The 25,145-nt window shown below is 41.1% G+C and overlaps 6 protein-coding genes across 8 annotated transcripts in view; 1 reads left to right on the top strand and 5 right to left on the bottom strand.

Annotated features, from left to right (window-relative positions):
* Positions 1–411: 411 nt before the first annotated feature.
* phykpl (5-phosphohydroxy-L-lysine phospho-lyase) lies at positions 412–4,665 on the top strand. 2 transcript variants are annotated; one of them, XM_054792094.1, is made up of 12 exons: positions 412–546; positions 663–781; positions 909–1,068; positions 1,301–1,375; positions 1,458–1,545; positions 1,616–1,732; positions 1,798–1,880; positions 1,945–2,170; positions 2,644–2,798; positions 3,033–3,122; positions 3,186–3,319; positions 3,394–4,665. In XM_054792094.1, exons 1-12 carry the CDS (start codon positions 488–490, stop codon positions 3,411–3,413), a joined length of 1,326 nt encoding a protein of 441 aa, XP_054648069.1. In that variant the 5' UTR covers positions 412–487; the 3' UTR covers positions 3,414–4,665. The 2 variants fall into 2 exon arrangements, with proteins under 2 accessions (XP_054648069.1, XP_054648068.1); XM_054792093.1 differs by having other exon boundaries at positions 3,691–4,665.
* Positions 4,136–7,691, bottom strand: hnrnpaba (heterogeneous nuclear ribonucleoprotein A/Ba). Of its 2 annotated transcripts, none has more exons than XM_054792095.1 (9): positions 7,534–7,691; positions 6,957–7,168; positions 6,423–6,591; positions 6,072–6,230; positions 5,863–5,994; positions 5,687–5,783; positions 5,441–5,602; positions 5,255–5,337; positions 4,136–4,851 (listed from the first exon to the last, which is right to left on the bottom strand). In XM_054792095.1, the coding sequence occupies exons 2-8, from the start codon at positions 7,151–7,153 to the stop codon at positions 5,270–5,272; spliced, it is 984 nt and encodes a 327-aa protein (XP_054648070.1). In that variant the 5' UTR covers positions 7,154–7,168; positions 7,534–7,691; the 3' UTR covers positions 4,136–4,851; positions 5,255–5,269. The 2 variants fall into 2 exon arrangements, with proteins under 2 accessions (XP_054648070.1, XP_054648071.1); XM_054792096.1 differs by having other exon boundaries at positions 7,594–7,677.
* A 1,484-nt stretch (positions 7,692–9,175) lies between these two features.
* Positions 9,176–12,191, bottom strand: LOC129189912 (nucleoside diphosphate kinase homolog 5-like). The gene is made up of 5 exons (XM_054792099.1): positions 11,849–12,191; positions 11,062–11,258; positions 9,820–9,920; positions 9,638–9,750; positions 9,176–9,548 (listed from the first exon to the last, which is right to left on the bottom strand). Exons 1-5 carry the CDS (start codon positions 12,065–12,067, stop codon positions 9,465–9,467), a joined length of 714 nt encoding a protein of 237 aa, XP_054648074.1. The 5' UTR covers positions 12,068–12,191; the 3' UTR covers positions 9,176–9,464.
* Positions 12,192–12,661: 470 nt separating this feature from the next.
* LOC129189913 (nucleoside diphosphate kinase homolog 5-like) lies at positions 12,662–16,745 on the bottom strand. Its single transcript, XM_054792100.1, has 5 exons — positions 16,472–16,745; positions 16,202–16,398; positions 15,927–16,027; positions 14,394–14,512; positions 12,662–14,288 (listed from the first exon to the last, which is right to left on the bottom strand). Exons 1-5 carry the CDS (start codon positions 16,595–16,597, stop codon positions 14,223–14,225), a joined length of 609 nt encoding a protein of 202 aa, XP_054648075.1. The 5' UTR covers positions 16,598–16,745; the 3' UTR covers positions 12,662–14,222.
* Positions 16,746–17,214: 469 nt separating this feature from the next.
* Positions 17,215–20,755, bottom strand: rack1 (receptor for activated C kinase 1). The gene is made up of 8 exons (XM_054792097.1): positions 20,539–20,755; positions 19,985–20,156; positions 18,625–18,772; positions 18,426–18,521; positions 18,139–18,249; positions 17,810–17,950; positions 17,515–17,625; positions 17,215–17,326 (listed from the first exon to the last, which is right to left on the bottom strand). The coding sequence occupies exons 1-8, from the start codon at positions 20,645–20,647 to the stop codon at positions 17,261–17,263; spliced, it is 954 nt and encodes a 317-aa protein (XP_054648072.1). The 5' UTR covers positions 20,648–20,755; the 3' UTR covers positions 17,215–17,260.
* A 2,672-nt stretch (positions 20,756–23,427) lies between these two features.
* The window catches only part of col23a1a (collagen type XXIII alpha 1 chain a), a 142,231-nt gene continuing 140,513 nt past the window's right edge, over positions 23,428–25,145 (bottom strand). Inside the window, exon 31 of the mRNA XM_054791565.1 lies at positions 23,428–24,024. Within this exon, the coding sequence (XP_054647540.1) occupies positions 23,974–24,024 (51 nt within the window). The 3' untranslated portion in view covers positions 23,428–23,973. The remainder of the gene's footprint in view (positions 24,025–25,145) is intronic.

Genomic DNA, 25,145 nt, shown 5'->3' on the forward strand with positions numbered 1-25,145 from the left:
ACCCTATGAGCACTGCTAGGCAGAGTTTTTATATAGCTACTGGACGCTACCATTACTGGGGGGATACGATACTTCAAATGTCATCATGAAAGGACACCATGAGTGGCATTTTTCATAATAACAGTTGTTTTATATGTGATTAATTATAATTTGTTTGATGCATTTAAGCACTTAGCAATACAGTCGATATTAACCTGCGCGTATCCACCCCTAATGAATCCTAGTTAGGCCATTCCATAAAGAGAAAAAAAATGAAAGCAGAAATGTAAGAATCCTGGAAACTTTTGTATTTTAAGGTGATTCAATATATGTACTAAGTCGTTTTAAATTTTGATTTTGTGCAAATGTGTAATCTGAAATTTTTTTAGAACGTAATCACCGACGTAGTGTCTACACATGCGCAGTACATATCATATCTGAACGGCTCGACTGTCTTAAAAAGTACAGCTTTGATTATTATTGTACGCAAGCACATCCTGAACAAGACATGGCGTCAAACTTACTCAGCAAGGAGGACACCCTGGCAATGAGGAGGAGATTTATCGGGTAAGTACTTTTTATAAGAAACGGACGTGGCGTGTAACCTCATTCAATGCCATTTATTTTTATTATCCTATAGCGTGTCATGCGCTAACTGGCGTACGTCATGTTTTTGATTACAGGCAATCGTGCAGACTTTTTTATTCAGACGATCCTGTCAAAATTGTCAGGGCAAGGGGGCAATATCTTTTTGATGAGAATGGCAAGCGCTATCTGGACTGCATCAGCAATGTCCATCACGGTAAATGTGTCTATAAATTCAGTGCATAGGTCAGCATTTTTTAAAGTTAAAAAAGAAAACCTACCACACTCCTGCCATCTAGTGGCATCGCTGATTTGGAATAAACACACGTTGCTTTGTGCTGTAGTGGGCCATTGCCACCCCAGTATTACAAAGGCTGCAGCAGAACAAATGGACCTTCTGAACACCAACACCAGATTCCTGCACGACAATTTAGTCCTGTATGCAGATCGCCTGGCTGCCACCCTGCCCGAGAGACTGTCTGTCTTCTACTTTGTCAACTCTGGGTAGGCCTGAAATCAGTGCAATACTCGTGCAATAATAAAGGTAAAACATGTACACTATATACAAGTACACAATACTAATACCATATAGTTCATTGTTTTTAAGCACACTTTAGTCATGTTCTAGCCCAAATCAATGTATTTTTAAGATTCAGAATCCAGAAAAGTGCACAAAATAGGCCCCAGAAAGTGACTTTATTGGGTTTATTGGAACCAAAATGTGTTTTTTTCACAGCTCCGAAGCCAATGATCTCGCACTACGCCTGGCCCGGCAGTACACCCAACACAAGGACGTCATCGTGCTTGACCAGTGATGCTTCCCTTTCAATGAATCACATTCATCTTGTCATTGTCACACTATGCATTTAAAATGTCATCCTGTCTCCTTTTAGTGCATACCATGGACATCTGGTGTCCCTCATCGACATCAGTCCTTACAAGTTCCGGAAACTGACAGGACAAAAAGAATGGGTTCATGTGGTGCGTAACATGAATGCGACAGCCGTTACTGAAATATGCCTCTCCAAAATAATGTCTTTGACCCTGCCAGGCACCCTTACCAGACACCTACAGAGGAATATACAAAGAGGATGAGCCCAATCCAGGAAGAGCTTATGCAAATACAGTACGAGACTTGATAGAGGAGGTGCACAGCAAAGGTCGAAAGGTGATGTAGCAAAGAAGCCACTACGGTGCAATGCTTATTTAACAACAGATCACCCCCTCCCATAGATTGCTGCCTTCTTTGCTGAATCAATGCCAAGTGTGGGAGGACAACTCATTTTGCCCCAAGGTTACTCAGCCAAAGTTGCAGAGTAAGTCCTGCTACATGTTCAGCTCTGTATGGTCAGTATTTCACTTATCACTCACGCTCCACAGGTACGTACGCGCAGCAGGTGGAGTGTTCGTGGCCGACGAGGTGCAGACAGGATTTGGCCGCGTGGGGAGTCACTTTTGGGCTTTTCAGTTACAAGGTGCAGATTTCTGCCCCGACATAGTGACCATGGGCAAACCCATGGGCAACGGGCATCCACTCGCGTGTGTGGCCACGACAGCGGAGATAGCTGGAGCATTCACCGACAATGGAGTGGAGTACTTTAATACGGTAACTTTCATATTCTAGCATTTATTCCGTTATGGACACATGCCTGAGCTGGAGCCTATCCCAGCAGACACCTTAAACCAGTGATATTCAGCTGGCGACGGCCCCTGGGATTCGGCCCACATGAATGACATCAGACTGGAGTTCACTTGAAAACATTTTTCAATTGATACTTAAACCGGCACAGTGCTCCTGTCATGTTGAGGATCTTTGACTCCTAGATAAATTTATTGTGTAGTATATTTAAGTATGACTCATTTGGAGAAGCAAAAAGCATGGCAGAACCTTAAAAAGTCAATTGAGATGGCCGGCCCCCTATCCTTTTAAGTCATCAAAGCATGCAGTATTTTGTTGACAAGCTGTAACATACCATACAGTAAACATACCATACCGTAATGTGCATGGTTATTTCAAAATTCAATGTATGTGTTTATGCATGGGTATTTCAAAATTAGGTTATTTTCAATTTCTTGCAGTTTGGAGGCAATCCAGTGTCGTGTGCAATTGGTCTGGCCGTCCTGGAGGTCATAGAGAAAGAGGACCTGAGAGGAAATGCCACCCGGGTCGGAGCACATCTGAAGGATTTGTTCACAAAGCTGAAAGCTCGACATCAAATGATTGGCGATGTTAGGTACTAATGCAGCCAATGAGTAGACTAATTTCCAGTACATCTGCAACACGACCACACATCCACTTTAGATTATGAACTATGCAGTAATGTGTAAACCATCTTTGTGCTCATCTTATACAGCATACTGTACTTAGTTCAGACCCAATACTAGGATGGTGTAAAACCTAACTGTATTTAATGAATTTCATGCATTTAACTTAGCATTATATTTAATAAGCCAAGTCTTTTGAACAGAGGCGAGGGTCTTTTTGTTGGAGTTGAGCTGGTCGAAGACAGGCAAAAGAAGACACCTGCCACCAAAGCTGCAGCGGATGTGGTAAAAAGGTACCGTACTGAAAACCTAGTTTTGAATGTTGGGTCATAATTTGAGAAAATGACTTAATTCAGGCTGAAAGTGGAGGATCGAATCTGTGTCAGCACAGACGGCCCCTGGGACAACGTCTTAAAGTTTAAACCCGCCATGTGCTTCAGTATGGAGGATGCTGAGCTGGTGGTGCGGTGTATCGACCGCATCCTCACAGGTGAGAATACCAGCAACATTTAATCACACTCGCCTTCTATAACCTTAAACGTGCACTTAAATGTCATTTCCTAGACATGGAAGCCAGCCAATGACATGAAACTGGAATATGAAGACATCTTAAAAAAAAAAAAAAAAAATGTGTTGAGCCTGTACAAAATGTTTTAATGTGTTCAGACATTGCCAGATGGTCACATTCATTAAGTTCAGAGGTAGAGACTAGCATTTGGCAGATGAAACAATCATTTCTTGTCTGCTGTTTCCTGACCTGACGTCACTGCATTAGTTAGAAATTTCATGTCAAAGGCAACTATTAATTGTAGCTTCACTCCTAAAATGTAAACATTTGTTGTGTTGATCTTGTTTTCATAGGGATCAGCCATTTTGCAATACTGAAAGTGTGCAGAATCCATTTGGCTGCAGACAGCTCTACAATATCAGCATTACTGCTTTGAGAAATGTTAATTTCAGCTTTTTTTTTTTTTTTTTTAAATGTCAATATATGCAAGTCAGATGTCTTTAAAAAATACTTAGCAATATTAAAAATATATGTCTCACATCAGCACTGCTTAGACAAATCTATTCAATGCACGTGTTAAAGATAAGCACTTACCAGACCACACTCACACTAATGTTCAAGTATCGCAGTTTCACATCTAGTGGGATGAATATTAACACTGCAGGTGGCGAAGCCCTCTCCCACAGCTTCCCAATGAGGCATCCGTCGCGACGTTCACATTACTCCGGCTATATTGAGCAAGCCATTTAACAGTACAATATACATTTAACATTAACTTTACAAATAATAACAGTAAGGTCCATTTGTAATAAACCAAAAGTTTATTTCTACCAATTTGCCCAAGACACTAGAGGAATGAGTATCCAGTGAGAGAGGGTGTACCCTCTTACATTTAACAGGCTTGCGTTCAGTTGTGTCACACTAGTAAAGCCACTTAAAAATTGCAAACACGAAACGGGGGAAGAAACTCCTTAAAAGCCAAAAAAGAAAGGAAAAAAAATGATGCTGGTTGTCTTCTACTAGGCCATCTGCAAACATTCATTTAACACGCTTACAATGAACCTTTGATTGGTTTCAATCCCTTATTTTTGCCTCACCCCACAGCCGAAGCCATGCAATTTGCATCCAACACTCAGCACGGGAGAACATAACTAAAGATCTAGAAACACTGAAAGGAAAAAAAAAAACCTAATTTGTTTTATTTGGGAGCTTTAAAAGCTCTTGCTGTTTTGTCTGTAAATCCAGTAGACATGTAAAAATACAACCATACAATACATTAGATTCAAAAAGGTACCAAAAAGTACAGTAAAAATAACACTTCCGTCACTGGAAATGTAAATGGACACAAAACAATATAAAATAAAAAGTGGAAAAGTGACATTTGCTTCCCCAGTTCCTCACTTGATCTGTACAAATGGAGCATGAGTCCAAATTTTCTGCCAACTCCAAAGGAAAAGCCAGAGCCCATGTTCGCTGTGGTCTGACCATGGATCTCTTTCTTATTTACGTTAGACCTTAAGAGAGAAACACGTTGCTTAACGTTACTGAGAATAAACCAAACGTCGTGAGCAGTTACAAAGACAAAACAGGTGTATGAATGAGTTAAAACAGGTCGGTGAACAGACAAGACTTTTGAACCGAAAGCAATTACACCAAGGTGAAACGTCCTATTCTCAACCACCACCAGCTCAACCCTTATCGATCAAGTAGTGTTTGTAGGGATGCATCTTAGGTGATGATAGGTGGAATGGATCCTGACCCCATCAAAACAACCTATCCTAGCCCAGCCCCCACCACAATGTTGGAATGGATTTAAGAGTAGATGGAGGGTTGTTTTTGGGAGAGGGGGAGGGTCAAAAGGCACCAATGGTACGAGCTATAGTCTCATACTACCATGGATGATGCAAAAATGCATACCTGCACTACGTGTGATCAGTATGGCTTGTAGCTACTCGGGTGGCCACGTCTTGGAGTTTTCCCATAGCTTGTATTGCCCTGGTCTGGAGGACAAGAGAAAAAGGGACTGAGTTCTGTACAACATGGAGGACCAAGAAAATAAGCTTCTCCCATTCAGTCTTTCCCCCGGGGCCACTTATCGCTTACTGTAATCGTAGCCACCCCCATAGCCGTAATAACCAGTAGAGTAGTCATAGCCGCCATAGCCACCGTAGCCGCCATAGCTTTGCTGTCCATAGCCATAGTTCTGGTTGTATCCTCCTTGGTTCCAGTAGTTGTTGTAACCTTGATTCCAGTTGTGGCCCTGGCCTATAAAAACAGCAAAACCGAGCTATGGTACCACTCACGCCACCAACACCTGGCAAAATCACTACTTCAAAAGAGGATTCTTACCTGGACGACCTCCCCTGCCACGTGCACCACCGTATCCGCGAGCGCCATACTGCTGCTGCTGATAGACCTCTTTGGGTTGAGCGATCTTAATTTCACACTGCAATACAACAAACCACATTAGTACATCTCACACAAACACACACACACACACCTAATGCGAGAAAACGCAAGCTCACCTTGCTTCCACCAACAGTGTGATACTTCTTCTCCATGACTTTCTTCACATGAGCCTCTTCCTGGTATGTGATGAAGACAAAACCTCTCCTCTTTTCAGTCTTGGGATCTTGAGGAAGCTCAATTGTCTCGATCTGTATAGACAAAAAAGGAGTTTGCTGACAACTAAGTAGTAGTTCTACTATGCTGCAACAGGAATTCATGATCCTACCTCTCCAAATGTTTTGAAGTATTCCTCAATGACCTCCTTCGCTGTGTCAGGGTTAAGACCCCCCACAAAAATCTTCTTGACTGGATCTTTCTTCATGGCCATAGCCTTCTTGGGGTCAATCTGTCGTCCGTCCAGCCTGTGCTCCTTCTGTTCAAGAACCTACAAATGGCCAAAACATTAATGGCACAAGAATCAAATCTTGGGTGGGGGTGGCATTTCTTCACATAATTGCCCATCACACATGCACTGCTGCTTTTTCATAGCGATCACACTGAACATCGAAATATTCACAATTTACATGTAAAATAATAATTTAAAAAAATTAAGCACAGGACAACTTTCCCTGCTCACCTTTTCTACACTAGCGGGATCTTTAAAAAGAATGAAGCCAAATCCTCGTGACCGGCCTGTCGTCTGGTCGATTTTGATGGTGCAGTCTGACACCTCGCCAAACTTGGAGAAGTAATCTTTGAGATCCTTCTTGGTCGTGTCCCAGCTGAGGCCACCAACAAACATTTTCCTGAATACCAAAAGGAGATAATTGAGGTCATTGAAAGCATTTGCGTCCTTAGGGCTCCTACATATGGGTTGGGGGATGGTACTGGGCAGGTGGGGGTATAAATCTACAATGTTCCATAACATCCACCAGGTTCTATTTTAGCTCATTTGCTTTACTGAACTGCGTTAATTTGTTTAAAACCACAATCACCGAGTAGCCGACATGCTACTCGTGTTCGTGATGGATTAGCTGTTCCCCGTAGCGCCCATCCCCCACCCGCTCGGCACATGGCGCCAACAAAGGCCGGCTGGAACAAAGAAACACTGCGGCTCACCAAAGCGCCGCTTTTCTGCCCAAAATACCACCAAATGCCATTTTTGACTTACCCCGCATCCTCTTCGCCTTTGCTCGCGTCGATCTGACCACCTTCTGTGCCGCCGTTTTGCGAATTGTCGTCCGCGTCGGGCCCTGCGCCACCACAGACACTGCTGTCGTTCCCTTCCGCCTGGTCGCCTCCATTAAAGTCGTCGACTTCGTGGCCGTTTTCTGAGGTCTCCATGTACTGTTGCTCGATATCGGCCATTTTGTACTAATACAGCTAATATGACACATAGAAGGTACATGAGCGTTAAGCTGAATCTAATTGGTTATATAAGTGCATGCAGTACGAGCATAGCCATTTTGCTAATACATGCGTTTCCCACCATTTTGACCGGCACGGTTCGGCCTTCAATTGGCCGGTTTAAAACATGAGTCAACGGTTAATTACTCGACATAATAAACATAAATTATTTTCTGCTGTTGTCGTATGCTACAGTTAAACATATATTTCACATGGATAAAACGAAACAATTCATTCGCAGTTACGTAACGCATAGGCCGCATCATATGTCGCATCAATTATTTCGAAAAGCCGCTATACTTCACATTTATAACATAAAAACGCAAAACTACAACACTTACTTGCCAATTGAGTGGGGAAAAAGGATTGTTTAAAGTAAAGTAGCAGAATTGTTCGCTAACCACGCAACTGGAGTGCTCTCTTTAAGATGGATTCTCCCACAAGACTACGTTCGTGGTTGCTTTTCTAGCGCCGGTGGGGAAAAAACGACAGTACTGTGATGACGCGATTTGATTGGTCAAGCAGCGGTGCCATTCACAACATTGACCAATCACACGCGAGGCGCCTTCTATTCGTGGAGATGTTACCGAAATGGACTCGACTTTACTATTAAACACTCTAAAACAACTAAACATTTTACTTAACTTAACCCATTGTTGTACACGATCACGCGTCTGTATTTGATTAGGATGATTATACATGATAAAATACTTTACTTTAAAAAAAAATCAGCTACTGTACCATGTGATGTAATCGGCCCGCCCATTTGATAGATGTTGGACATTCAAGATGGCTGCTCCTTCTAGCAACAGGAAGTGAACGACGCAGTGTGTAATTTCATGTTTTGAGACATTCTGTGTATATTCAAATTAACCATATTTATAGCAACCCCACAAACTATTCCAGGATAAGTGGCTGTCAATCTGACTTTTATGATCACTATTATTATTATTATATTCATGAACTGGTATTGCTAACCACGTAGAAATTCTGCTACCCCGACATCGGGGAAAAATGGTTTTAAACACAAGATAAATACGTTTGAGTAGCTCATATCAACGTACCTTCATTAAAAGTTGCCAAGGGTGTGGAATGTGCAACGTGCGGGAGCGTGTGAGCGCAAGCACTGCGATTGAGTCTTTACATTAGATCTCCTTTATGGATGTGACGTCACCACATGGAGACTTTGATATCACTGTGTAATTGTTGCTGCTAATTTTTGGCGTCCCCTCAAAATTTTGAATTACAGAAATTTATCTGATTGAAATGCTTTCACATTTTTTTCACATTTTCTTTTTACTTCCATGTAAATTATGGAGCTATCTTTGAAATATTTTAAAACATATTGGTTCGCACACAAAATCACGACACAAAATCCTCAGACTGGGGAAAGAAATTACATACAGTAATAGCATTCATTCTGTGCCAGTAGATTGTAACCAAATTTTAAGAATATCATAAAAATGCAAAAAAACCCAAAAACTCGAAGACAAAAAAATAGAGCCTGATATTTGCTGAAAACTGTATTGAAATTAAACTCAGACTGTCCATAAGTTGACAAAGAGTATGCGACCATTGGCTTCAATTCTTTCGATGAAACATATCCACACATATCCAACAGCAATCAATTCATGCATGCCACTGCACAACTTGAAGCTTCATCTTTCAGCCCTTCTCCTGCAGACACTGTCTTATGTTTATTGGGCTGCCGTCAGCATCAAAAAGGGCCTTATTTGGGTCAGGGATCGGCCTGTGTCTCCACAGACAAGCCCGGCGGATCCTCCCGCTTACCGCAAGTGCATTTTTTCAGTCTACCACTTGAATTTTTTTGTCCCATAACCCTCAGGATCTTTTAATAATTTTAAAATCTTACTGCCTCCAACCTCTGCAACGACGGCATGTTGCAAGAGGCCTTGCTCGTGCAGTTGAACAATCCTGCCACATTCAAGAAAGCCTTTTTGCCTTTGCCAACAGGAGGTTCATTACAGGGTGAATACTTGACATAAAATGACATGAAAGTCAGATTTTTAGTGCAAATTTGGATCTTTTAAGGCTACGATTTTGAACTTTTAACCAGCTGATGAACAGCCTGTTTGGGTTTAAGTGCAGTTTTCAATACATGACACTGTCAATTGTATGTTTCTTCTCTTTGCATGTTGATACTCTACTTACAATTTGGCTACAATCAAGTACAAATTCAATACCATTCAACATATTTTTATTAAATTTGCATTTCCTGCAATCACATTTTCTTCTTGTTTCTTCCTAGGCATTATTCTTCTTCTTTGACAAGAGCACCGTCACATATTTGAGGCTTGTTTGGATTATTTTTGAGGAGCCAATCAGCAAGCCAAACCTATTGAGAGGATAATAAAAGAATATTTAACACTTAATATATAATATTTAACACAATAAATACATGCTTGTGACAGATGGAGTACTTACACAGGGGTTAAAAGGTTTGTGCTTGCAGAGCTCAGTGAGTCCTTGCAGCAAAGTTTGGTTCACGTATTTACTCAGGTATTCTTCCGTTTCTTCTTTTGTGGGAACAGTTAGAGCTACAAAGACAGTGTATTTTAGACACATGTTTGCATTCAAATGCGAACAGCTGTATGTGTTCACCTTACTGCTTGGGAACATGAATTTGATCTCTCGCTCAGCCTCATGAAATGAGTCGCTGCCATGGAGTGCATTCTGCAGCTCAGAAGTGCCATATTTTGCTCGAAGGCTGGGGAAACAAAGAGTGGAAACCACATCCTAATCGCAGGATATGAACACACACCCTGGTATAATACAAGATTTTAAGGCCACAATAAATATTTAATACATTTTTAAAGCTTTTCACAGAAAACAATGTGGAAAAAATAATGTGAAACACATGAAAAGTCATTTTAGTAGCATGAAGTTTAAACATTATAGAAAAAATGGGGGGTTTTTTTAGCCATAATTTATGAGAAACAAACAAAAACAAAATAAAGTTGTAATTTTGGGGAAATTAGGTTGAGGAAAAGTTATAATTTTATGGTAATAAAGTCAAAATAGTACAAAAGGAACATTTACAAAGATTACTTCAGAAGAAAGTTGAAATATTTTGAAAAAAAACCAGCAGCAAAAATAGTAAAAAAAAAAAAAATTAAAAAGAGCAAAGAGGGAGTTCATTGTAATCATAAGCTTTTCCTCCAATATCACTAAGCTGAGATACGTTTTTTTTTTTTTAAATAGAAATATCAGTGGCCCTTGTATCCTTTCATTTTTCAGTATGTGGACGTCGGTGGAAAACATTTGGACACCCCTGCTTTAAGTGGTGCTGGGACAAAAAACATTGGTTGTGCTGAACACAACCTGATGTAGTTTTTTATAACTCCACAAGATGGCAGTCGGTGCAGTTGAATATACAAGTATAAGGAATGGTAAGCATCCAGCGGCTTTATCTCCCTCTGCATGCACTTTAAAATGTTGGTTGCGCTACTTAGCTGTTGGTGTGAAAGTCATGCGTGTTACACTCGCCATCCGGTTGTTTACAATGAACTACCACTATTACAAAATTGATTCTGTCGCTGTTGTGTCATACAGTAAACTTGTTAATGAATGACCATGTGGCCAAAAAGAGCTATTTTCCTTCCACTTTCCCATGCACTCCAAATTATTGTCAAAGTTTAAAAAATAAGTTGTTATAAATAACTCGTTTTCCCATTTCTTTCCAAGTATCGTCCGCTTCCAATTGATGCCCCGTCCTCTTATAAGATTGTCCCAGCTAGAATTTCAGCATATATTTTGTGGTCTGGGAACATGAGATCCGTTGAGCTAAATACATCCACTCAGACCTCCACTATGAGGCCATCGTCATCACCTTTCAGATGACCACTCACCAGTCTGGATGAATTTCTGCGGCCTTAGCCGGTCCGATGATAGATTTCCAAAGTGCGATTGCATTGTCCCGAGCTAGAGTCAATGCAAGGATTGGGCCAGAGCTCATGTAAGCAGTCAGTCTGGGGAAGTTGAGTCTTCCATGATGTTCTATGTAGAAGTCACTGCACTGTTCTGGACTCAGCTGAAGTTTCCGCTTCTGCCACACGGAGGAATGATTGCATACTTCAGTGTATTAAAAATGTATTAAAATGCATATTTCATGAACCATATTTGGTCAATGACATTGAAGAAATGTTGGCTAAGGTAGAAGAATCACGAGCAGGGCCGACTTGGGGGGTGGGAGAACGTTAGGGCCATACCAAGGGCCCTTTTTTCCATGGGGCCCACAATTCCTGACATTGCTCCCACCCAATCAGTGAGTGAAGGTAATGATAATCATGAAAAACAAATAATGATAAATAAAAATGTTTAATAATTATACTGTAAATGACAAATATATTTTAAAAGTAATCTCAAACATATCAACTATTAGCTACTTATTATAAATCAATGTAATAGCAATTGTGAAACAAAATTCTAACATGTACAGAAATAAATTAAACCAACACTTTTTGTGACGTAATTTGAATTAGAATGAGTATCCTTAAAAGCACTACAGTACTGTACATGTTCCATACCATTCCATTGTAATAGTTTCATACACGAATGCACGGGATTATAAAGTTCCTGACGTAATTTCCTATCGTAATTTAACGTCAATTACGTTTATTACACTTTTTTACCAACCTGCAGGATAGTGAAGCCCGACGTCAGGATGATGTCCTCAATCTCCTCACTTTTGTGGATTGCGTCAGGTTTAATGATCGCCAATGTTCTTTCCACATAAACTCGAGTAAACTGATCCCCGTATTTTTCGTCCATTTTGGGGTCTTCAACGAATTGATTCTCGTCTTTTTCGTCCATTTTCGGGTCATTAATAGGTTGATTCTCGTCTTTTTCGTCCATCTTTGGCGCTTTATGCAGAAGTTATTTCCCCACGCTCGCCGATGATGGCACATTTTGCCAAACGAGAACGGTACTTTCTGACGTCATACGGACGTTACGTTATGTTGGACTGGCAGTGGGCGCGATGACGTCACAAGCTGAGGCGACTTGCTGACCATTAAAAGAAAAACGTAAGTACAGTATATTCTTGTTTTGCCGCTATCTTCACAAATATTGTTGATGGCGTGTAATAACCTAAATTTTCAGGTTGTACATATTTTTCTTATAGAGAATTACTGAAATGTGACATTTTTAGACTGTGATTCATGTGTGAAAATGATTTGACACATACACCACAGTAGTGGCCTCTGTAGTGTGCATGGTGTTGATGGATGCACGGTGCACTGTATGGCACATTTGCAATACATCTGCTTGGTTTTAACCCAGATTATACTATAAAGCAGGGCTCACCAACCTTTTTTCTTGCGAAAGCTACTTTTAGAAAACGAAAATGGCCACAAGCTACTCATTTTTGTAGAAATGATTTTCAAACCTTATTTCAACCCAAACAAATCAAATATGCTTGTTTTACCAAAACATTAACAAAATGCTGGTATCCACAACTCACATTTTATGTTTCAGAATACATTCCTTTCTAGTGTTCTCACATTATTAACTGAAAACCTGAATGAAAAGGAGGCTTGCGGGCGCCTCATGTGGTCGTGGGGGGCTACCTGGTGCCCGCGGGCACTGTGTTGGTGACCCCTGCTATAAAGTGTATTTTTAACATGGAAATTCCCAGTGGCTAATCAGCAATTTTTCAAACATCCACTTTATTGTTGTTTGCTGTAAATTCCTATGGAAAGTTTTCAACTCTAAAAATTAACTCTTTAAAAATCTGCTGAATGAATATAATATGAATATGTTCTCCTCAGCCTTCCTGGTAAGGTCTATTCAGGGGTTCTGGAGACGAGGATCTGCCGGATAGTTAAATCTCAGATTCAGGAGGATCAGTGCGGTTTTCTTCGTGGCCGTGGAACTGTGGACCAACTCTGCACTCTCGGCAGGGTCCTTGAGGGTGCATGGGAGTTTGTCCAACCAGTTCACATGTGTTTTGTTGACTTGGAGAAGGCATTTGACCGTGTTCCTTGAGGAATCCTGTGGGGAGTACTCCGGGAATATGCTGTACCGGGTCACCTAATTCAGACGGTTTGCTCCCTGTATGACTGGTGTCAAAGCTTGCTCTGCATTGCCAACAATAATTTGGACTCGTTTCCAGTGAGGGTTGGACCCCTGCAGGGCTGCCCTTTGTCACTGATGCCATTCATTACATTTATGGACAGAATTTCTAGGTGCAGTCAATGTTTTGAGGGGATCCGTCACTGCTTTTTGCAGATGATGTGGTCCTGCTGGCTTCATCGAGCCGTGACCCCCAACTCTCACTGGATCAGTTCACAGCCGGGATGAGAATCAGAACCTCCAAGTCAGAGACTATGGTTCTCGACCGCAAAAAGGGTGGAGTGCCATCTCCGGGTCGGGGATGAAGTCTTGCCCCAAGTGGAGGAATTTAGGGAAGGATGGGACGTGAGATCGGCAGGCGGATTTGTGCAGCGTCTGCAGTGATGCAGACTCTGCATCGGTCAGTTGTGGTGAAGAGGGAGCTGAGGCACAAGGCAAAGCTGTTGATCTATGTTCCTACCCTCACCTATGATCATGACCCTTGGGTACTAACTGACAGGACAAGATCGTGGGTACAAGCAGCCGAAAATAGTTTTTCCCGTAGGATGGCTGGGCTCTCCCTTAGAGATAAGGTGAGAAGCACTGTCATCCAGGAGAAACTTGCAGTAGAACTGCTGCTCCTCTGCACTGAGAGGACCCAGATGAGGTGGCTCGGACATCTGGTCATGATGCCTCCCAGGCGCCTCCCTGGGGAGGTGCTCAGGGCATGTCTGACCGGTAGGAGACCTTGGGGAAGACCCAGGACACATTGGAGAAACTATGTCTCTGGGAGCGCCTCGGGATCCGCCGGGAGGAGCTGGACGAAGTAGCTGGGGAGAGGGAAGTCTGGGCTTTCCTGCTTAGGCTACTGCCCCCGCGACCCGACCTCGTATCAGTGGTGGAAGATTGAGGGATGGATGTATGTTCTTTCCTCATTGATTTTGCTTATTCCATAAATTCAAAGTCCATGACATATTTGAGGCTTGTTTGGATTGTGTTTGATGAGCCAGTCAGCAAGCCAAACCTATGACACACACAATATAGGCTGTTCATAATGAAGGAAGGTCCATTGCAATAAACATAATGAATGTGTGTGTCTTTAACATATAAGACAGCACTGAGTACTTACACATGGATTGAGTGGTTTGCGTTTGCAGAGCTCATTGAGTCCATGCATCAAAGTTTGGTTCACATGCCGATTCAGGTATTCATGAGTGATTTCTCTTGTGTGAATGTGCTCAATGACAGCTGCAGAAGAGTGAATGTGTTCAGTACATGTGTTGCATTTAAATACACTTCTGATCAAAAATGTAAGACCAGTTGAAAAATTGCAAGAATTTACATTTTGCACAGTTGGTTCTTAAGGAGGTTCTAAGTAGAACTTCAAAATGCAAAAAAGTAAATGGGAATGAGACAAATTTTTTTTTGAGTGAGCAAATTATTGCAAACAAGTGTTAAAGTGAAGTAGGCTGTTCATCAGCTGATCAAAAGTTTAAGACCACAGCCTTTAAAATCCAAAATCTTGGTAAAAATGTGGATTCGGTTACTTTGTGTCACACTGTCATGATCTCGACGGCAACGGCAAAAAAGCTTTCTCTCTTTGAACACGGTCGGATTGTTGAGCTGCATAAGCAAGGCCACTCGCAGTGTGGCGTTGCTGCTGAGGTTGGACGCAGTAAGACAGTCATTTCAAACTTCTTCAAAGATCCTGAGGGTTATGGAACAAAAAAGTCAAATGGTAGACCCAAAAAAATGTCACCAGCCCTGAGCCGGAGGCTCTGATTGGCTTTCCGTCAAGACTCGGGATGATACTCGGCCCAAATGAAGGATGGTGCCGAGTGCAGGCCAATGACTATTAGACGACATCTGCGAGAGAAGGGTTTTGAGAACAAAAAACGTCTTCAAAAAGGTCTCATGTCCTTTAAGACCACCTGAGATGTTTTCCACACAGCACAGTAGAGGTGGCGGCATCACGATCTGGGCTGCTTTTTCGTTGAGGGGAACAATGGACCTTCAGGTTGTGCAGGGGCGGCAAACGGAAGCTGGCTATGTGGAGATGTTGTAGGGGGCAACCCCCATGACTGAAGGCCCTTGTCTGTGTGCTAATGACTGGCTTTTTCAACAGGACAACGCTGCAGTTCAAAATGCGCGACCGACAATGGACCTCTTCCTGAGGAACAACCTCACTCTTTTGGAACATCCTGCGTGTTCCCCTAATCTAAATCAAATTGAGAACATTTGGGGATGAATGGCAAGGGAAGTTTACAAAAATGGACATCAGTTCCAGTAAGTCGATGCCCTCCGTGAAGCCATCTTCACCACCTGGAGTAACATTCCCATTAGCTTCCTGGATACCTGGCATCAAGCCCAAGCCAATTTTTGTGGTGATTACAAGAATGGCGCAGCTACTCATTACTGTGTCCTTTTTTGAACATGTTATTTTTATTGTGTGTGTTTGTGTGTGCAGGGGTTGAAACTTTTGATCAGGTGATTAACAGCCTATTTTAGTTCTATGGTTGTTTTGCTTAGTCTTTTTTTTTATTATTTCATTCCCATTTCTTCTTTTTGCATTTTGAAGCTCTACTTCAAACCTCCTTAAGTTCCAACAGTGTAAATTATTGCAATTACAGGAGTGTACACAATATGAGTGTGTATTTCTTACTGTATGGGAACATGAATTTGATCTCTCGTACAGCAGTGTGGAAGGATTGGCTGCCATGGAGTGCATTCTGCAGCTCTGAAGTGCCATACCTTGCTCGAAGGCTGGGGGAACAAGAGTGGAAAGCGATCACCACACATGAAAAAAATCCCAGCTTTCCTCAACATGGGTTTATAAGAGGAGTGATGGCCTGAATTACATTTTTCCTGAGACCGCCACAATAAACTGCATTATTATGATGATGTACTATAAAATAACTACAAAAATATTACTTTTACCATTCTGGATGAGTTTCTGTGGCCCTAGCAGGTCCAATGATGGACTTCCAGTGAGCTATGGCATTGTCCCGGGCTAGACTCAATGCAATGATTGGACCTGAGCTCATGTACGCAGTCAGTCTGGGAAAGATTAATTTTCCATAATGTAGAGCATAAAAGTCACTGCACTGTTCTGGAGTCAGCAGGAGCGTCCGCCTCTGCCACAGAGATGAATTGTTGGACATTTTAATTAAACATACAAATAAAGCAGAAACTGAAAAATATACCAACCTGCAAGACAGCAAAGCCATTCTTCAGAATGATGTCCTCAATCTCCTCACTTTTATGGACTGCATCTGGCTTAATGAGAGCTAAAGTTGTTTCCACATAAATACGAGGACAAGAAACATGTTCCATCTTCCGCAGCTGTTTCCTCTTCAATGATCAAGGTGCGTTCTGAGCCTATCCATTGGGTTGCTAGGATACCGCAAACATTCGACGGCAAGCCCCCGGGACAGGCAGTTCTTAGTCGACGGTCAATGAAGGTGGCCCACAACGTGTGAGGTTTGAGAGGGTAATGTTTCCTTTCAAATGACCGTTTCTAAATTTAGTACAGCACCTGATTAGATATGAAACCTGTCGTGGTATCAACGCATTTTTGCAGGGTAACAACAGCGCCATCTACAGGATAGGATCGATCACTTTTTTTTTTTACGAGCTGCACCTTTTTCTCCTCAGATCAACACATTTAACAAGCAGTGAGGCTGATAAGAATTTGTTATTTTTAGTGTAGTTTGGGGTATCCTTTATGAAACTTCACTTCAAGGATTTGACCATAAAGTCCATTCAGGGTTGGAAAACCATCATATATTTTTATATTATCTAAAAAAGTACAAAACTGTCAGTTTTAAGGAGGCCTTGTAACATATTTAACTAATTTGCATGTGTTACAATACATGTTAACTTATTTGAAGATAAGACAATAAAAAAATAAACACTTTGAGAGGAAGCATTAAATCCACAAACACCACACATTCTTTCAAACTGTCCTTTATTCAAAGTTACTTTGATGAAAAGTTCTTATCGGGTTCCAATAGTAACCTGCCACACTCTGATAAGGTTGTCAGTGTAGCCAGCAAACAGGGTCTGTTGCAAAAAAAAAAAAAAAAGAAAAAGTTAAATCTCAAATAGTGTTATTTTTGTGGAGCAAAAACATCTATTTTTCCCCTCATATTTGCAGGACTGTCACCAGTAGACATCAGAGCTTGAAGTGAATAGGTATAATCACCAGGGGACTCAAAAACAATTGTTGTATATAAAAAGTCAGGCATTACCTGTCCATCAGCAGACCAGGCCAGAGAGGTGCACTGTGGGGGTTCAGCCTTGCTGTTTGTGCTGATCACCTCCTGTCTCAGTTCATCCACAATAATCTTGCCTTCCAGATCCTGTACAAATTTGTGTGCCGTCAGTAAATAGAGGCAGTTTAGACAAAAAACAGCAGCTTGGTTTCCAAAATGCTCAGAAACAGCCTCTTTGTCATCAAATAATACAGTTGGCATTGGTTTCATTGGTTCATCACCGCTTTACACAGTACAACCAACATAAAGCATTGAGGAGCAAGTGTTTTACCCAGATCTTGATACTGGGGCCAGTGGCGGCACACAGCCAGTAACGGTTAGGGCTGAAGCACAAGGCGTTGATGGTGTCTCCGCTGTCCAGGGTGTAGAGGTGCTTGCCCTCATTCAGGTCCCACAGCATGGCTTGACCGTCCTGAAGGGGACAAAACAAACAACACTGCTTTACAGGTAACCTAACTGTTGAAATATATACTAAAAAGGGGCAAGTAAAAACTCAGAAACAGCCTCTTTATCATCAATGATGTACAGAAAGGCATAAAGATTCCATCACTGTGAAACCTGCAAGCTGGTCAAACTGTTGTGTTCACAGTTAGACGTTACCTTTCCACCAGATGCACACAGGGAGCCATCAGGAGAGACGGTCACTGTGTTCAGGTAGCCAGTATGGCCGATGTGGTTTGTCTTTAGCTTGCAGTTGGCAAGGTTCCACACCTTGGAACAAACAACCATTATCACATACAGCAGGTCACGTGATGACATTGGGGTCAAATGAAGCTGTACAATGTGCCCTCATATGGAAACGGTTTCGTCACTATGAAACTCAGGTAATACATGCACTAAATAATCATTGGGCATACGGCATCATGTCTTAGTAAAGAATAACATACCTTGACCATCTTGTCCCACCCACAAGACACAATAATGGGATTGCTACTGTTGGGGGAGAAGCGCACACACGACACCCACTCAGAATGGCCTTCATCCTAATAATGGAAAAGGAGCATATACTGACTTGAACAGCATTTTATGTAGTATTAAAAGACCTTGACTTGCCTGCAGCAGCAGCACCACATGTCAGCCACCCACCTGAATAGTGTACTTGCAGACGCCAAGTGTGTTCCACAGCTTGATGGTCTTGTCCCGGGAGCCAGACACAATTTGTCGGTTATCAGCAGAGAAGGCCACGCTCAGGACATCCTTGGTGTGTCCCACAAATTGGCGAGTGGTGGCGCCACTGAGGAGACAAGGAATATTCAACTGCACAGAGCACAATGACAGGAAGAGTCATGTATACAATTATACCTCACAAGTCACATAAAAACCTGAATGAATACATCATGTGAGGCGTCAGCACGTCACGCAAGACTAAGTATTAGCAATGGTATGGACTAGTCTTTTTCATGACTTTGGACTTAACAGATTAACAATATCAGCAAAGACTTGCAACTCAACTTGGACGTCAATGACTCGGATTTTAGTCTGGTGACTTGAAAATATTCACACTTTTCAGTGAATGTGTTGAATAAGATGTGTCCCATTCAAAGTATTCAACTAACGTGATCGTTCTAAATCCTGAATATTATGTCAGCACTCTTTTTCTGTGACTAAGTCGCACTGGTCTTAATTTATTTAAAATAAAATAAAAAAATTAACTGAATTTGTCAAATTTAATAGATTGTTACATCGTTAAAATTGCATTTTATTTGGTAAACAATGCTTCTGACTTGTCAGGACTCCAACCTGTTATCAAATGATTAACATTGCTCTTGTGGTTCATGTCTCATTACGCTTGTGTGAGGGTTATGAGGCACAACTTTTCGGGATGCTCTCTCAATGTCACTGAAGAGTGTCGTTAAAAATAAAACATCACCTGTACATTTAATGCGGGTTTTAGGATGGTGACAGAGATCCTGGAATGAATACTAAATCTTATTAGTATAACCGCTCAACCGATCAACACCTCTAGTCAATTAATTGCAGAGGAGGAGAGGGGTTTATGCAAAACACCACATAGTCCAATTAGCACTGGGTCAAAAAAAAAGAAGAAAAAAGGCATTTACAGCTGTGGCGGTAGGCAACCCACTGATGTGGGTTTTTAAAAACTCCACAACTCCGCAAATGGCATGAACTGCATTTGAAACTCATGCACGTTACACATGCTGTACTGTTGTTTACAAATACCTCAATGGTAACAACATTGGTTCTGTTGTTGCTGTGCTGATCGATACACTTGTAAATAAATGACCATGTGGTTTCACTTTCTCATATATTCAAACTCAGATCACTTATCACTTGCTTCCAACGACCACCTTATCCTCTTTGCAATCGGAAACTAATGCCCAAGCTATAATAAATTGACAGAATTTGCGTACCTCGGAATAATCTACAGAGATATGAATTAGCAAGGGGTTGAAAGTTCATCACTGCGTATGACGGAAGGTCTTACGTGGTAAGGTCCCAAAGGCGGAGAGTGCCGTCCCAGGCACCGGACAGAGCAAACTGTCCATCCGAGGAGATGACAACATCACTAACAAAGTGAGAGTGGCCCTTCAATGAGCGCTGGGGGATGCCATAGTTCGTTTCATCACGGGTCAGCTTCCACATGATGATGGACCTGTCTGTAGGGATTAAACACTTTTTAAAAAACTAACAAACAACGAATTCAGATTTTGATCAGGAATTAGCCATTAAGGTAATTTTTAGAACACCAACACTGTTTAAGACTGCACCATTTCATCAACGCTGCAGCCACTCACTCATTCTGTAGTTACAGGTGACACCAGTTCACGATAGCAACCGCGGCTAACCGTTTTTCACAGGCCTGACGAACTTGGCCACAATGAGTAACTACGCACTACGTTATAACGAATGCATGATTTCCAATGTATGTTCAGTAATCATTCACAATAGGCGTCGTTCATCTTACTTGACGAAGGCCAACTAGCTGTTTTACTTATGCTAGCACAGCCATGTTGTCGAAGCCGGCGGAGGGAACCTCACCTCGGGACGCCGACAGAATCATGTCGGGATATTGAGGCGTAGTAGCAATCTGGGTGACCCATCCACTGTGCCCCTTCAGGGTCCCCCTCACTGTCATCTGCTCGGTCATTTTGGCGTTGTTCGGTGATGCCTTTAACAAGGATGGATTCGGATTTTAAGAGGTCCAACTTTACTTAGGTCCTCATCGCATCTGAGATCAGAGGAAAAGGAAGTAGAGACCCGGATGCAAAAACTATGATGGGGTGAAAAGCCAGCAAAGGATGCTGGGAAATGTGGACGTAATATGTTCAAGTCGAAGCAGCGCCACACAGGCATACGACGGTACTACAGTTAAAAAAAGTTATTGTTGGAAAAATGGAGGGCTTTTATTTCAAAATTAGTCATATCAAATATAGAATTAATACATAAAACACACATTAATAAAATATATTGTTTTAGTTTATAAATTGGTCAATTCATTATTTTTTTTTTTACATTTAATTTGATCCTATTTCTATTTTTGTCCCACACAGAAGCACCATGACTTAATTTTAACTGAAACTAATTATTTTAGACAAGGGGATATTTTAAATCAATGTTAAATGGACAATTTCATACACTAGTTTTGTTAATTGACTTTCACACCCCAAAAAATAAAATGAAAGAATGTAGTGATACTGATATGTGATATTTTTGACAGCCCTGTCAGCTCAAATGAAATGGATGACAGTCATGACACTGAATGAATCTTAGAAATTATAACTTTTGAATTGAAGTGTTCCATTTGATTTCATGAACAACCGAAACATTTGACAACCGCAAACACGAAGAAAGAAATATATCATGTTTCACGCCAGCTGTATTTGAAATTGAAAATCAGAATGGTCAGGGTTAGAGTGAATGTAAACAGTTCAAGCAGATGTTGATGTTATTTGTCTGTGATGACATTTTCCAGACCAAACTATTGTGTAAGCCGTAGTTTTGTTTCCAAACCCATAAAATCACATTCTGTTGCAAAACGGGACAAATGGAAACAATTTGTCTCTGCATTAGTGTGTGTGCATTTGGACAATCAACATCATATTGAAATTGTCCTGCTATGTTCCTATCATATGTGTATAAAAATGTTACAAATCTTTAGTGTATCAACACAGTAATGCCATAGTGAATCTTTGCAAAGGGTCGTTAAAGGTAATCAAAAATCTGAAATAATAATCTGCAGTGTAATCATGGATAATCTGTTAAATTCAGGTACACTTATAAGACACACGGGACAAAAAAAAAAGCATGAAATCATACTTTATTTCAGTCTGCATGTTAAATTGACCAAGTTACACATATTGTATATTTAAACAACAATTACAAAAATAGCTTAATTATTTTACAACCAAATACACAACCAAACATTCTCCCAAAGTCAAGCTAATACTGTGATATTATATTACTGGCTACAACACCAAACTACCCAGATACTGTGCTAACATTACAGACTCCATTAAGCCTTAAAAGTGACAGAATCTGCAGAAGAAATTAAATGTTAATTGACAGCTTCCAGTCAAAAAAAAACAAACAAAAAAACGTGTTGCATTACAGAGAAAACACTTCAACCATGCTTATGACTTAAATCAAATAATGCAACGTCATCTTAAGCATCCAGAAAACCTTTGTGGTACTCGGCCTTTCTTAAAGAAAAATAATGGGACTCTGGCATATGTATAAATGTTGCTTTGGTGATTTCAACTCCTGATTAATAATTCAGAAAAACAAGTTGATGAACACTAAGTAATAAACAAAAGGCTTTTCCAAGATAATGAGTGCACTGAAAATTCCCTTACGAAAAGTTGCACAAATTAATATTCCTTTATGATTTGGAGTTGGTCAGCAGGATTAATAGCAATATTATTCCACCCAGGTTCTTTGATTCTTTTCACTGGGAAATAATTATCTTTGTGAAAAAGTCAGTTTAACAATTTATTCTAATTGGAGTGAATACAAGCAACTGCAATGCCAGCGCTGGAGAGAACGGTCAGCCCACCAGCCAAGATCCAGCGAGGTCCAAGTGGTCTCTAAAGTGAAAATGAGTTCCTCTTCTTTGTAAGCCTGTTGTGGAGTCGGTCGCAATGTTCAGGAAACGTTCACTTAACTGTTTGTTGGTGTATTGGTCTGATCTGGTTTCAACCAGTCCTTGGCTAGGAGGCTGGACGTCTCAGCCAGGAGACAGAAAGCGTGACTCATAATGAAACTATGTGTGTGAGTGATTAATTAAAACAAACAGAGTGCCTTTATTCCAAGTGAAAGGTCTTGTGAATGTGGTATCCCTCTGCTGTAGATAAACACATACACGTTGCAATACCCATCCAGTACATAGTGGAAAATATTCCATTCCTAACAAGTTCTTAAAGAAAATGTAACGCTATTTTTTCAATTTAGCCCCTATCCTTACATAATCATCCGTTTGTGAATGAGCACATGCACTACTGTATGTGTTAAAACCTTACATACACTGTATAGGAAGTCCAACTCTAAACACATTCATTAATATCCCGTCAATGTGATGCCAAGACCAACCAATAAAAGTTCTCCAACCCTTTGTTGACAATTCAAATAAGGCACACACACATTCATGTAAAAAATGAACGGCATTTAAAGCCAGTGTGCGACAGTTGAATTCCAAACAACTGACCCAAATGTCATACTTTAGTCGGTTAGTTTGTCAGGTTAAATGACTAATACTCATTCAAAACTATTATACAAAGAACACAGATTTAAGTCAGCAGCAACAGCGAAGAAAACAGGGATGAAATTTGCAAACAAATTATGAGAATGGCAGCTTTTAAGGCGGGGGTGTCCAAACTTTGTCCCTCAAGGGCTGCAAACTGAAAAATCAAGGTATGAGGAGAGACATTCTAATTTTTTTTTTTTTTTTTTAATCTTTTTAATTTTGGAAAATGGCCCCCCCATGTGGCAGTTTGGACACCCCTGTTTTAAGGCAACTGTAATATACGGAAGCGGTTAAGCTCCACTGATTGGTGCACTGGTTTACCATGAACACTGTAGAGGCTCCTTCAATGCTGTCAACAAACATGGCAATGTGTAGGAATGCAAAATGTAACTGGCCAAGAAAACACATTTCTACTGCCACATGTTAAAAAAAGCGGTAAAAAGCCTGCAAAAGACGTTGTAATTATGCAGTTAATTAGGAAAGATCTTCTCTAAATATCCAAGCATAATACTGTACGTGCTGTCAATCCTTCCTTTATGTGCCATCACCCACATCATCAGCCACAGCTTCCGGGGGATCGTGGAAGTGGATTTGTCGCCCCCTCCTGGAGATTTCCCATTACGGAGACAGTGTTCATCGTGACACGGAGGCAGTGCATGTTGTGCTCCATCAAGGCCAACATGCCTCTGTGCCCTCTCTGCCCCTTTAAGTGTTCCTTTTCCCCAAGAAGGCCCTCATGGCTGAATGAGACGCTTGCGTTTAAGCTTCTGCCTCGCCATCTCCTCCTTTCAGAAAACAGAGAGGAAAAGAGAGTGACGCACAGGCTCCTCCGTCGGCCATGGCGGAGAGATCTATCCAAGCATCCATCAGCCCGAGTCAGTCAGCCTTTGTTAGTAATGGCACTTTAGACTCCGACACACTGCATCTGGTCCCACTTCCAGTTCAGTTTCTTCAAGCATGGCTGCTTTCTAAACAACGTGGATCACTGGAGTTCTTATAATACTGTGGAGGTGTCCATGCTTCAATATATTATATAAAAATGTTTATTTTAAAATGAAAAGGTAATCAGTTGCAATATATACCATAACAATATGTACAGATTCCATGCTGCTGGTTAGTCATCACTGCAAAAGAAAAGAATAGAGGGGATACATTGTTGTTAGCTGCTTAGTAATACACAAAACCAAATAGGAGCCTTTTACGTTGAAGCAGGGGTGTCCAGCGTCTGGTAAATCATCACACTACTAATCTTGAAGTACAACACTCCTATCAAGATGATCAGCTCAGTATAGTTGAGTCTGATTATGGTTCTGAATGTGGACGATAATTCTCAGCACGGGCGGCTCGAGTGAGATCCAAGGCCAATGGCCACCCCCTTTTTTCAAGGCTCATTTTTGGAAAGAATACTTTCATAGATAAAAATCACAATATACAGTGGTGTGAAAAAGTGTTTGCTCCCTTCCTGATTTCTTTTTTTTTTTTTTGCATGTTTGTCACACTTAAATGTTTCAGAACATCAAAATGTAAATATTAGTCAATGACAACACAACTGAACACAAAATGCAGTTTTTAAATTAAACTATTATTAAGGGAGAAAACAAATCCAAAGCTACATGGCCCTGTGTGAAAAAGTGATTGCCCCCTCAACCTAATACCTGGTTGGGCCACCCTTAGCAGCAACAACTGGCAGTCAAGCGTTTGTGATAACCTGCAATGAGTCTCTTAAAGCGCTGTGGAGGAATTTTGGCCCACTCATCTTTGCAGAATTGTTGTAGTTCGGCCACATTGGAGGGTTTTCTAGCATGCAGCTTCTTTTTAAAGTCATGCCACAGCATCTCAATACGATTCACGTTCAACTTTTGTCTCGTCAGACCAGAGTATTTTCCCAAAGGTCTTGGGGATCATC

Source organism: Dunckerocampus dactyliophorus, chromosome 11 (assembly GCF_027744805.1).
Source record: "Dunckerocampus dactyliophorus isolate RoL2022-P2 chromosome 11, RoL_Ddac_1.1, whole genome shotgun sequence".
NCBI lineage: Eukaryota > Metazoa > Chordata > Actinopteri > Syngnathiformes > Syngnathidae > Dunckerocampus > Dunckerocampus dactyliophorus.